The sequence below is a fragment of the Achroia grisella genome, unplaced genomic scaffold, assembly GCF_030625045.1.
Source record: "Achroia grisella isolate CSIRO2021 unplaced genomic scaffold, CSIRO_AGI_Agris_v1 utg540, whole genome shotgun sequence".
Lineage (NCBI taxonomy): Eukaryota > Metazoa > Arthropoda > Insecta > Lepidoptera > Pyralidae > Achroia > Achroia grisella.
In genome coordinates, this window is record NW_026712925.1 from 429,144 (window position 1) to 442,178 (window position 13,035).

The window sequence follows — 13,035 nt, forward strand, 5'->3', positions numbered from 1 at the left end:
AAAATGTTCACTAAATCTGTAAATATTTTTTTAAAAATAGGAAAAAGGTATATTTTCAAATTTGGCATGTTCCTTCCTAGTTGAGAAACAAAGTAAGAAATTATCATCATATGAAGAAAAAATCCCGTCAAATAATTAATTTAACAAAAGTAGTTATATAACGAAAATGAATAAATCTACCTACATTATGAAAATTAATAAATGTAATTTGAGTGTGAAACAGGCTTTTGATTATTTGCTTATATGTGTAGGTATAGTAGGTATACGTTTTACATCTTCAAGCATTTCTAGCTGCTTGAATAATGTTATAAAGCATATCTTTCTAGTATTAATTCGCATATTATATTTGCATAATATATTTTACTATTATTAAGTAGATGCCAAAATTTAATTGATACATTTTTATAGTGTATAGAAATTTAAAATGTACTATAATATTTTATGTCTGCTTAAAAATCCTGTATTTACTTACGTCAACTTCTTTTTAAATACAAAACAATTGAGGACCTTCACTTGCAATGATACGTAAACATTTTTTGTTACCATTTATTATAACAGCACTCCTATGCTGTTATAATAAATTTATTCTCATCCATACATAAATTTGCGAGTACAAATTGAAATGCTGAAAAAATTGCTTAATTCCTAATAAATAAAGTATCTTTAATGAAATGCTAATGTGTTTACATATTTTGCACGTGAATACATATTATACTAACACAGCCCATCCCTTATTGGGTCCAACTTATTAATATAATTTTCTATTCAAAATAAAGTATACAAATATAAAAGTTTTTCGTTTTATGTTGTCCCAATATTAACAGTCAGTGCCTATATTACCAGTAGTGACCAACCATTGCGTTCGCGTAAAATAGAATAAAATCTTATTTTAGGACGGAACTTGGGACTCATCCATCTTTTTAACAAAATTGTTGGGAACCAAAATTTCTGTTAGAAAAATTTATTGTGATTCTACGCAACCACATATTATGATTGTCATACCCATATTCGACTCAAAAACATTAACAATTGCTGGACTGGAGCGGAAGCGAGCACTAGGTACACAATTATTCAATAAAACGCAGGAATAATTTCACACGTAGGTATAAATTTTCTAAGAGGATTGCCCTGAGACAGTCAAAAGTGACGTGTAAAAAATGGTATCAATCGAATATAAATATTGAAAACAATGGTACAGGCTGCCAGAAACAATAACTTTTTTTATGTATGATAATGTAATGGTGCATTCCAGTGCTGATAGTATACGCTACTGTTTCCATCTTCAGACAGCTACTTGTCTGTATGTATAAAGATACCTATGCAACCTTTTTAGGACGATTAAATTCTAGCAAGTCCTTAAACATAGGAAATAAACTAGAGAAATAGAAAGACCAACGCCTATTCCTAATCGGTCAGCAGAAACACAGAGCTACGAAATAGTGAATTATATTTCAGAGCTGACAAAACATATAAGTCTTTGTTACAAATAGCTTTCCTTTATGTTTTGTACAAACATAAACAAAAGTAATTAATAACAAAAAAATATAAAAGATTTTATTAATTTAGAATAATAGCCTTGTCTAAGACAAGTGAATGCAACATCTAAAAAATGAATGTAACTTAAAATGAGCATGTAAGTAACATAAAGTTGTCTAAAATAGGTAAAGTAGGTAAGTAGTAGAAATAAATAAAGGAGACATGGTCAGCTGGCCTGGCTATGGTAAAGCGTTTAAGGGACAATTTTGATAAAGAGCCAGGCTCCGCTGTTGTTTTCCTAGTAAGTAACACTAATACTAGAAAAATACTACAAGCGCCAGTGCTTGCGTGTAATATTTAAAGTACCTGCTTAATTTACTACATTGTTTACATTCATTAAATTACCTCTACAAGGGGGAAAGGAGATTGTTAGTAATGTGGACTGATGATCTCATTGCTAGCAATGTACCATGTCAGGTTGACCTCCACGCGGTTCCCCCTGGAAACCATCGTGACAAATTACTGATGAATTTGTCACGATGGGCTAACTGGCCTGACCTCATGCTCATCTTATCATCCTCCACTGGTGCTCCGCCAGCGTAAACCATTAGCGCAGGCGGGTACCAATCCATTATCATCAATTAAAAAAAAAATTACCTCTACACAACCAAAAAAAAATGTTTGCTTGATTTGGATTTGACTCACAGTTAAGATTTGATTAGATTTTTTTAAATAGGTAGCTTACCTAGTTCAACATTATCTTTGACCGACATTGTTTTTTTTTTTATTCATACAATTTACTGGTACATGCTACATTATTGGTTTTAATGGCGGAGGGCGCGAGCCGCATGCATTATACTAGAATGGCCGCGTTGCCATGACATCATGCGGTTACGTCACGTAAACAAAACAACCGCGTTTGCGTCCGCTATATCGCGCAGGTATTTTACGTATCGAATATTGAACGCTGGAAGAAGTTGGAAACATATAGATGTCCTTATCATATTCATTGAGCTAACATTCTGTTTTCTTGTTGTCCCTTTCCTGAGCGTATTCTTTATGTAATCTTGAATTCTATTCGAGTATTTAGAGACTCGAATCAGCACAGTAGTCGCGGCATCCGTTGTAGAGAGACCGTGTTATGTTTTTATTACTCGAAAAATATTATTTATTTAGTGATTCGATGAATGTAATTAATTAAAAACATTTATATGGATTAAAAAAATGTGAATAATACATATATTGGCTGTATAATATTAACGTGGCGAACCAGCGTTCTATAATTCATGATTTTTTAAAGGTATGAGTAACTTCCGTATTTATTATTTCAGTTTCTTAAAAAAGACATGACAATAACACTTGGGTGTTTAGGTAAATTAAATGTAGGTAATTAATTAACGAAGATTTTTTGTGGATGATAAAGATATGCTTCATCCACCGTGCTAACAAATAGGTATAAGCAAGTGGTAAACCAGTGGTAGTTGGCTGGAGATGAAATCAGGTATTTTTTTAATATATTTCATCCAATAAGTGAAATCAGTCAGCAAGCCCAACATGTGTTAACCAGGACTTAATCACGATGTTTTCCAGGGGGAAACGCCTTAAACCTTTTAAAAAATATTATAAATATTATATAATGTTAGTGTGGTAATATTACCACACTAACTATTTTTACCAAACCGAATCGGAATTCCGAATTTTTTTTTTCAGAATTACGAAACGATTATAATGATAATTTTAGATTAAAATATACTTAATATTTTCACTAATCACTATAATTCTGTAACTGGTTAATAAAATAAATAAAAAAAATTTGAGCATGTTAAATTTTTTATAACTCGCACAATGCCTACCAAGGGTTTTGTGAGTAATAAAAGAGGCCAGAGAACCATACAGATTTGATACACCTGCCAGTGGTCTCTTCAAATGTACCTTTACATAATAAAATAAATCATTGAAAACTTTACTCGAGGCTGACTAACGAGGAGTTACTAATTAATACCAAAGTATTCTATATTTTCCTGTTTCAATTGTAATTAACTGCGAATAACAATGCTATAGGTACATTCCATTAGGTGCTATACGAACAAATATTCCAGAATATACCTAATGAAATTATTTAAAGTGTCTGTTCTATGGCACAATAAAATATACAAATGTAAATGGGATCAATTTATAAATGAAAGGCATCATTATGGTTGGCTATACACAGGATAAATATTGAATTGAAGGATAATCACATTGAATTGAATTATTTTCAAATCTATACAAATAATATAAAAACTACGGAATCCACAATGAATAGGATATAATACTACTTACACAGAGACAGGAGAAAAAAGGATAGGTATAGGCCTAATTAAAACAAAAAATCCAAATTACGTCGCACATTCCCTAGTAAGCAAATAGAATAACATAAATATGTATGCAACACTTTAAATGATTTGTACTTTATGTTGGGTTAAAAAGGACTTGTATCCAGAGCCGTAAAATATTAATAAATAAAAAAAATTAAGTACTTGTCAAATTCATAATGTCACATATAGTTAGGTATAGATAAATTCATCAAATTTAGCGCCTAATTGTAGATTTGTCCGTAAAGATGTCCTTGACCTAACGAATGGTCGGCGACGCCAAGACGAGACCCGAGATCTAGCGTCGGTCGGTCGCCAAATTGGAGGTCATGACTATTTATATATTTATGACACTTTAGTCAATACTAAATTGTTGGTTAATATTTTTGTGAAAAAAAAATTTAAAACTACTGCCAGTAGGGGCATCATTTTCTTTCACGATTGTTTATAATGGTAATCATGGTTAATATTCCGTTTAAAATATATCTATTATATAGTACTCTCACAAAGAAGGGTGACAAATAAAAAATCAAACCGATATTAGTATGTGAGAAGGTAGGAACAAATAGATATAAAAAATATGTCCTATCATTTCATTTCGATAGTATTATTGCGGTAGTTTTTGATTCTGAATTATAGACGAACTAACGGACGGCTTCAACAAACCATACTAGTAGCCTATTCTGTCGAAACAATCGTCAAGAATTCAAGACGAATTACGGCGATGATCAACATGATAATGAGCTATAAAAATGAATATAAAATAAGAACATTACATCATGCTTAATAAGTAGATGTCTACTTGTTAACGAGATTAAGAGACGTATATCTAGTTACCTACATTCTGCAGCAGCATCTCGATTACATTACGTTCATTATCTTATGTTATATTATATAATTAAATCATAATTAAAAGCATTATTCAATCTGTAAATCTTTAATTATTATTAAATTTTATTTCAATTAAAAAATCAAGTTTAATGATAAATAAAGACAATCAATCATAAAAAAACGTCAAACTCATATCGTAAAATGTGTCATCGTAAAATTTTTAATGAGTGATAATGGAAAGATGCACCGCTAGTTTATGCTGACGCGGCATCAGTGGAGGAGATTGGCGATTTTAGTTTCTTTGGGAGAGATGTGGTTTCACCGAAAATAAACTGAGAGAATAAAATCTTGATATGCTAGCAATGGTCATCCCATCCTACGCCCTATGTCAAACAATCCTCCCTCATCGTAAATATTTGAAATTCATTGTTTTCAGTTTCTAAATGTGTTCTTCGATAACAATCATTAATGAGATGTAATTTAATTTTCAAGTCCGGATCACTTGATTAGTAACGTTTCGCTGTACTCGTCATCTGTGTCACTAATTTGTGAATGTGAGGTCATAATCGATGTAAACACTTTACTGACTTGTGAATTTCTGATATTGACACTAACAATTACCTACTAGTGTTGAAGGGATCATTTTGAAATGTAGAAAAATATAATAATAATAATAAAACTATTTAGTACCAACAGTAATACAAATGTACAAATTAGCAATAGAACAAACTCAGCAATTGCTAGACTGATGAACTGGTTTTCGCCTATGAGACTAAGAGACTGGTTTTCGCATAAGAAATAGATCACTAATATATAATAATAGAGCACTAGGTATTAGAAAATAATAAAGAGTAGTTGTAGCTTTTAAATCGTTTCACTAGGTGGAATAGGTAATATGTAGAATATGATTTTCGAAACGAGCTGCTTGGATCTGTAAGGTATCTATATAGATTTAATTCTTCGTCCTTATTGAACTCAAACTTGCCGTAATAATATTACAAACAACGTAACTTTTATTGTTTACAAAAACGTTATTTAAAGTCTATCGTCAGAACGATACAATAAAAACTACACGCTAAAGAAATACAAAAGGCGAATACAATAGCCCCATTATGTATTTGCAATTGTTTGAAATTTAATGTCATAAAAAGAACAAAGCTACTACTAGGTACTAGACATTTACTACCTATATTCTTGTATAAGTACTTGCTATTACGGTTATTTTTCATTATGCACTTTTAACAGTTCTATCTCCCCATCAAATCTGCTGTACTATATATAAACATAAAATATTACATGTTTAACTGAAGCCATATTTCCATACCTATATTATAAAAAAAAGTGTGTCTCCTGTCGGCTTTTGCTACTTTTTGAGGACAAAATGGGTGAAAGCCCTGCTGAAATATGACTAAATGATTATTTTTACAACGTTCTTAATAATGTTGTCTTGCTTATTTTATTAAGGAAGGTTCAAGAAATTAAAACTTTCCCTAGTTCAATACCAATACTATAATTTCGTTGCTATAAATATAATAATATGGCATATTAGATATTGTTCAGGAATCTTTATAATAATGTAAAATTAAAAACGCAACCCTTGTCTGACTGTCCCAATTTATGTATCCGCAAGGACCAACTCTATGAGGTCAAAGGGGTATCTAGGGATATCCAGTAAAGTGTTACCTAATTAGTTAATGAAAAATCCATAATAGATAGTACGTACATATTTTAAGGTCATATCCATACCTATAATATATTGGTTCCCTTGTGGATTTGTTGTTGTTTTTGCCACTAATTAATCCTAAGAACTAGCTGCTTTGCGTAGCTGTTTCAATAAGTAATTTTATGAAATAGCTTATTAGAGGGTACAGGATTCCCTTAGAAGTAAATAATAATACCTAGGTATAAAAATATATTCTATGCAATGTTCCAGAAGTTTATTTTCTTGCGTTCATAAAAAAAACGTAATGGATCTCTATCTCTCTTTCTAGTATTTGTATCTACAAATTAATTAATCATAATAGATTTCGAAATTGTTTCAAAAACGACTTATCATGATGCATCAGCATTTGCTTTGCCTTATTTTTTTTTAACGAGTCAGTGTTGGTGTGAATATGCCTCGTGGAATGGTTACTACTATGTACACAGTCTCCTATTAATCATTGCGAGTGCGTCAGACGCGGTAGTTTTATGATAACAGCGGCATTAATAGATGTGCCTAATAGAAAAAACTAGAAAATAATGCATGCATTTTGATACAGGACGAAAATGGATTAAAGTATAAAACATGACAATCCTAGTTTATGACGAATGTGAACTAGAGGAAAGGTCATCAAAGACCCTTAAAGCTTGGAAAGGTACGTAACCGTACTTGTTTTATTATTACCTATATTTTAAAAAATCAATAACAAGATCTCGATTGCCGATTTCATTGGTAGAGCAGTTTGGCACGCCTAACTTTAGTCAAAAATTAGTGCCTATACTGTACAATACAAGCATTCGTATTTATTATATAGGTACTATTTCAATTGGCCTAAATATTTCTCGATATTATACTATTATATATGTATGAATTACAAAAATACGTATTGAAGAAACTGACGAGTATGTTAAGTGCCATTATATTTTATATAGTTTATCTAAATCAATGACACATATATATATACAAATACCTAGTTATTTACTATTTTCTAATCTCGTTTCTCCGTTCCAAAGACGCAATATGAGTAGTTACTGGTTTTAGTTTATTGCGATATCCAATGTAGGTCCGCTATGGTTTTACTGCAAAGAGGTAGGACTTAATATTGGACCGTTGCCAAGAATTGTGTACTTTGGTGACCCGAATTGTCGGTTCAACACTGTGAAATATAAATGTAGAGATAAGAATACAGATAGCAACCAAGGGGAACTTGCAACACTAAACTTGTCGTTATCAAACTCACTATACTGTTGCAGATAAATAAGGCCCGGCCATTGATTCTACAACGTTTCAACATACGTTGTAGAATCCATTAATTTCAAAAATTGGTTGAGTATCAATCAAATAATAAATTGATATCAACTGTTTTGAATATACTATTATCAGCGTTTTTTCTACAACGTGTTACCAATAACACTGTCCCTGAAAATTTTAATTATAGGTATATCTAATATATTTTTTTTTCCTAATGACGATAAAAAATGACAAGAAATTGTAATAATGGAAATAATAGCAATTTTACGTTAATTTTATGGATTACGTAACTAGGGAATTAATAGTATTTCCACATATTTGTGTTACAAATATATATGTTATTTATTTAAATACTGTAACTTTTTTTAATATAAGTATCTACAATTTAATAATTGTCTAAGAAATTGTATCAAAACTATACATGTTTTATCAGTAAAATGAAAACTTCATGCTCCATTCAAAACATGGCAAAAATAAATAAAAGTTAATATATTTCTTTTCTTATTGTTTATAGCATGGCATCTGATACTTTACTCCTGTGCGGCCGTATTCGGTATACTTAATTATGTTTTTTTACAAAATACAATGCAACTAGTGAATAATAGTTGCGTAATTTATCCACGATTATTAGAGTTCCATATGGTTCCACGAGATAATTTAACCACAATGAAAGTTGAAACTTCTAACCATACATCAAATATGTCAGCCGCTGAACAAGAAACAACAATTACCACAATTGCTCAACCGTCAGAAACCGTCCACGAATTAAATACCAGCAATGCCAAAATTATAACGAAAACAGAGGCTCAAATTATCGAGAATGCTGACGAATTAGAAACTATGATAGAAGTGAACAATGTTACTATAGTTATAGGTAAGTACTGTAAGGTATACGTAGCTATACGTCGATATAATGCCATTATCAGTCAAGCGCCTCTCAATTATTGCAAAATATTCTTTTTTCATTAATTCAAAACAACATTCACTCTGCTCTTCTTAAACTTAATAAACCAATTGGGTCCACGAATTAAACAAAAGTGTATTGTTAACATTTATTTATTCAATCAAAAAGACGATGAAATTTTAAGCCTTGTCTACACATTATTTGAAAAATACTACCAAGGAGAGGTACACACCTAACTACCATATATAATTATATGTATTTTATACGTGGATTAAGAAAATATAAGCGATGTATGGACTACCAATATACATGAAATGAACGTATTGATCGAATGGATATATATTAATACATTTGAACTTAAATTCAGTACGATAATGAAGAGAATGTAGATAAGTAGGTATTATCTAAGTAACAAATATATACTATAGATATTACTTAAGACTATATATTGCTCCTTCTTGTAAGAGGTATCCATTCTCCCCTCACCTAAGCACTATAGCAATACTTAATACGGGGATGTGCAGCCGTTGCTTTGTACCTTTCGCCACAGGAAATAGAACTCATCGTCTTGTGCTGGACACATCGAGATCTCTCTTTGGAGGAGAGACGGAATGCGAGTTCGCCGAATACATGCCTATCATGTCCACTGTGTTTGCTGCTGTGTGGCTCACCATGTTCACTATGTGTCCTGGCGGTGGACGCGTCAGAACTGGGTAAAACTCTATCCTACTACTATACTTATATTCATCCAACATAAAAAAATAAAAAAAACAACTCAAGTATACTGTTTCAAGTGTGTGATACCTATGTTAGACAACATCTTCCCCTCTTCATTACCGATTTCCATGAACCCTTTTTACAATTAATCTTTAGTCTCAACTGTTGTGTCCGGTTATTTAAAATCGATTTTTTTTTATTACTACAAATGGGACACTTTCAATTAGCTATTTTCTCTCAAACGGAAAAGAACAGGGACAACTCTTGTGTTTATTTGCATGTTTATGGGAGGAAGGATTCCATGAGTTATGGGAATAACTCGCGCTAGGCAGTTCATTTTTTTGAGTATTTTTGTATCCAATTTTAATTAATTTTCCCGTAGGCTGCCGCAGCCGTGGCGTATTTTGACACCAGCATTACTGTTCGCCCTAGTGCTGGTTGGCTTGACGGGCCACAGCTTCACGACTACTAATGGAGGCCTCCATGCGTTTTGTACGGCGTTTCATAACGTAACCAACTCAACCGCGTAAGTAACCTTTTTTACACCAGAAAAGTCCGGCTTAGATACCACCCACGCACACCATACGGGATGAATGGATACGGTCGGACTCCTACCGGCTAAAAACTGAATGGTATACCTTTCAGACACTTGCAATCCGGGTTACGGGAACAATTACCTCGCGTAAGCACCCTGGAGTAACATTAACGAATGATGTCTAGTCTACATTAATAGCTAATATCTATATAATATACTTTATCCAATATCTAAAGGTTATACCTAGAAATATTACATTATTTTAGATAGGAATATATTTTATCATTTTCTTACTAAGTACCAGTAGTAGTCCTAACTGACTCATGTCTAAAACAACATAAAAGCCCTAAGAATGACACTATAAAGAGACAATTTTGTTAAATGATGTGTTGTATATGTTTAAAAAAAATTACCTTATATTAGTTACTATTAAGCATGTGTAATGGACGTACATAATATAAAATACTTGATTTTTCAGTTGCTCACCGGTTAACGATTTCCTAGAGGACGGGTGGAACGCGACGTGGGGCTTCGGCGGTCGAGCCGCTGCTGCCCGAGCCGCCAGCGCGGGGGCATGGGCGAGCTGGGCTTGCGCCGCCGCCCTGTTCCTCGCTCGCTGCCTCGCCGCGCCCGACTTCGCCGTCAAACACTCCGAGGTCTACCTGGTCAAGGATCCACAACAAGTATAATCACTTTAATCGTTATTAGCGATAAAAAATATGCTTCTTTATTACAAGGTTCTATATTATTTGCAAATTTTACTTTGGTTCTAAATTTATTATCCACCATTTACCTACTGTGGTCTGATTACGTTAAAATTTGAAAGTTATATTAATTATCACATTGCAATGATATGATCAAGTTACAAACAAGCTGGTCTAATGACAGATATGGACCAATGGCCTAATATAGCCATAAAAAGTGTAGAATAATAAGATTGAATCTCAGAAATAAAGGTTATTTAATAACGATTGAATTAACAAACATTAGTTATCCTTATTAATTTTTTATACTCTTTGTACTAGAATCATGAACAAGATTGAACTCCTAAATGCTTGTTTTTAGAAATAATAATTATATTATATCTTTTATATCATGTATGTATATTATTTTATGTATTATTATTAATTAATAATTCACTGTTACTTAGCTATTCCTTGTTTGAATAAAGAATGTTTATTATAATTTGCTGTTGCTTTTTATTTGTGGCGGATGGTGGTAATAATGCATTAATACTAGATACAAAGTACTATATAAAATAATTTAAATACTTAGTATTTTATGTTTCACCAAGAAATCATACTCGTATATATAAACTTACACATATTAAGTTTTAAAGAATGTTTTTTATGGTTTTACGCTCCACCATAATTACCATACATATATTTATAATATGTATAGTAATTTTTATGGTGAAAAAACCACAATAAAAAATATGTATTGTCTTTAATTTACGTATTAAAGACAATACATATTTTTTATTGTAAATTGAAGCAGAAATACCTAGAAACAAAATACAGTTCAATTGATAACAGTCGCTTTTTATTAAAGTCGGTTGAAAAATACGCCATTAGAAACCAAACGCTCGAGTGATCGATGGTCGCGGGTATGATCGTCGCAAAATATATGAATACCATTTTATATAATTCTAATGACAAAGTACACCTGATGGTAACCAGTAACTTCACGTATAAACATGGACGGCACTGCAGGGATCACGTTATCATATGTCGCCCGTTATACATACCACTCGAGCATTGCCATTCCGGAGGAGTAACATGTTATTCCTCCATATACTGTAATTTCACTACTTTTTCTCCAGCCTTCAAACAGAAACACAGCTTACAAAGGAAACTGCTTGGCAGGTGTAATACTTAAGTGACATTCAGGTATCCACGCAGTCGACTTTTTTTACAAAGTCTATTGCGGTTCAATAAAATATATATATATATTCTTAATTCTACTGCTTTTTAACAATGTATATAACTATAACTAAACAACCGCATCATAAATCCAAAGCAACACTTTATTGCTATAGTTTATACTTACAGAAACTTACTCCTTACCTGAGGAAGTCGACACGACGATCGAACAGATCGAACCAGACGTCGCCACTTAAACAGGACAACATGTCTGTGAGGTCCGAGCCCACTATTACCACAGAACTGGCAACTGTGTCCATGGAACCGGGTCAGGACTCCGCCCCCACTTCGCTTCTCGTCACACCTGTCAAAAAGGATCCTGTAAGGCAGAACAATGAAATGATTGAAATGGCGTACACGCCACAAGAGCGACATGAATAAATATATCCGTATTATAATGAAATTGAAGATAATAGTGATTATGAGCAAACAATTATTTGGCTCAATAAAAGCTCAATCTGGAATTACGAATTGTTAGCAGTGTACAACAAATATAATGTAATAAATATGGCTATTTTCAACTAAATTATATGTTATCATTATCTTTTCTTTTTGGAAACGATCCTTGCAACACGTTTATGGTTAAATAAGTATACATAAATATTGTATACCTATATAAAGGTGAATTATATTTCCTGGTATGGAATAAATGCTAAAATAGGTAATGTTTATTTATTCACTCTGTACCTAGACAACATATATACCATCGGGTATATATATATATATATATATATACAAGACGACGTATAAGGTTTCAGTAATAAAATATACCAAACATTTTATTACTGAAACCTTATATCAATAATCGACACCATTTCGAATGTATAGAAATATGTTGATAGAAAATTATTATAAATTGGATGAATTTCTTTTTTATTTATAATATATAATATGCTCAAAAATATCTGACCGAGCGGTAAGACTTCAAGACGAGTAGGTTACCCATTTTTTTAAGTGTGGAAACTCCATCATGGAGTTCTGCCCACCTCAGGAGTTGTACAAGCGGATACTGATCGAACTACTACTGGCTAAAAACCAAACGGCATTTCTCGATCGAGTGCCGGAGTCACGGGGCCGCTGAGCTTTCTTTCGCTAAATTAAATTTACGTAATCGAAATTATATGACGCACACTTGTTTGTTTCACACCACAGTAACCGTTAAAAAAATTTTCACAGTGACAGAATCACAAAACACCAATATCCTAGCGGACAGAATAAACAAGGAGGGTAGTCCTAGTAACTACTGTAGATATAGATATGATCTAGTATCAAGTGTCAAATCTATGCTAAGAGCATTAAATGACAGCCTAAAAAATTACAACAAAAATATATTACGAAATGGC

At 32.3% G+C, this 13,035-nt stretch overlaps 1 protein-coding gene across 1 annotated transcript; it reads left to right on the forward strand.

Moving 5' to 3' along the window:
• Window positions 1-4,100: 4,100 nt before the first annotated feature.
• LOC131847736 (uncharacterized) lies at window positions 4,101-12,269 on the forward strand. Its single transcript, XM_059197383.1, has 7 exons — window positions 4,101-4,156; window positions 6,923-7,018; window positions 8,129-8,488; window positions 9,069-9,231; window positions 9,618-9,761; window positions 10,249-10,453; window positions 11,822-12,269. The coding sequence occupies exons 2-7, from the start codon at window positions 6,949-6,951 to the stop codon at window positions 12,071-12,073; spliced, it is 1,194 nt and encodes a 397-aa protein (XP_059053366.1). The 5' UTR covers window positions 4,101-4,156; window positions 6,923-6,948; the 3' UTR covers window positions 12,074-12,269.
• The last annotated feature ends 766 nt before the right edge of the window (window positions 12,270-13,035 follow it).

What these genes read in the sequence shown, in the direction of transcription:
- LOC131847736 (XM_059197383.1), top strand. Translation starts at nt 6,949, where the DNA reads ATGACAATCCTAGTTTATGACGAATGTGAACTAGAGGAAAGGTCATCA. An exon ending in GGTGGACGCGTCAGAACTGG is followed by an intron (nt 9,232 to 9,617) that starts GTAAAACTCTAT and finishes ATTTTCCCGTAG; the next exon opens with GCTGCCGCAGCCGTGGCGTA. An exon ending in TGGTCAAGGATCCACAACAA is followed by an intron (nt 10,454 to 11,821) that starts GTATAATCACTT and finishes TTATACTTACAG; the next exon opens with AAACTTACTCCTTACCTGAG.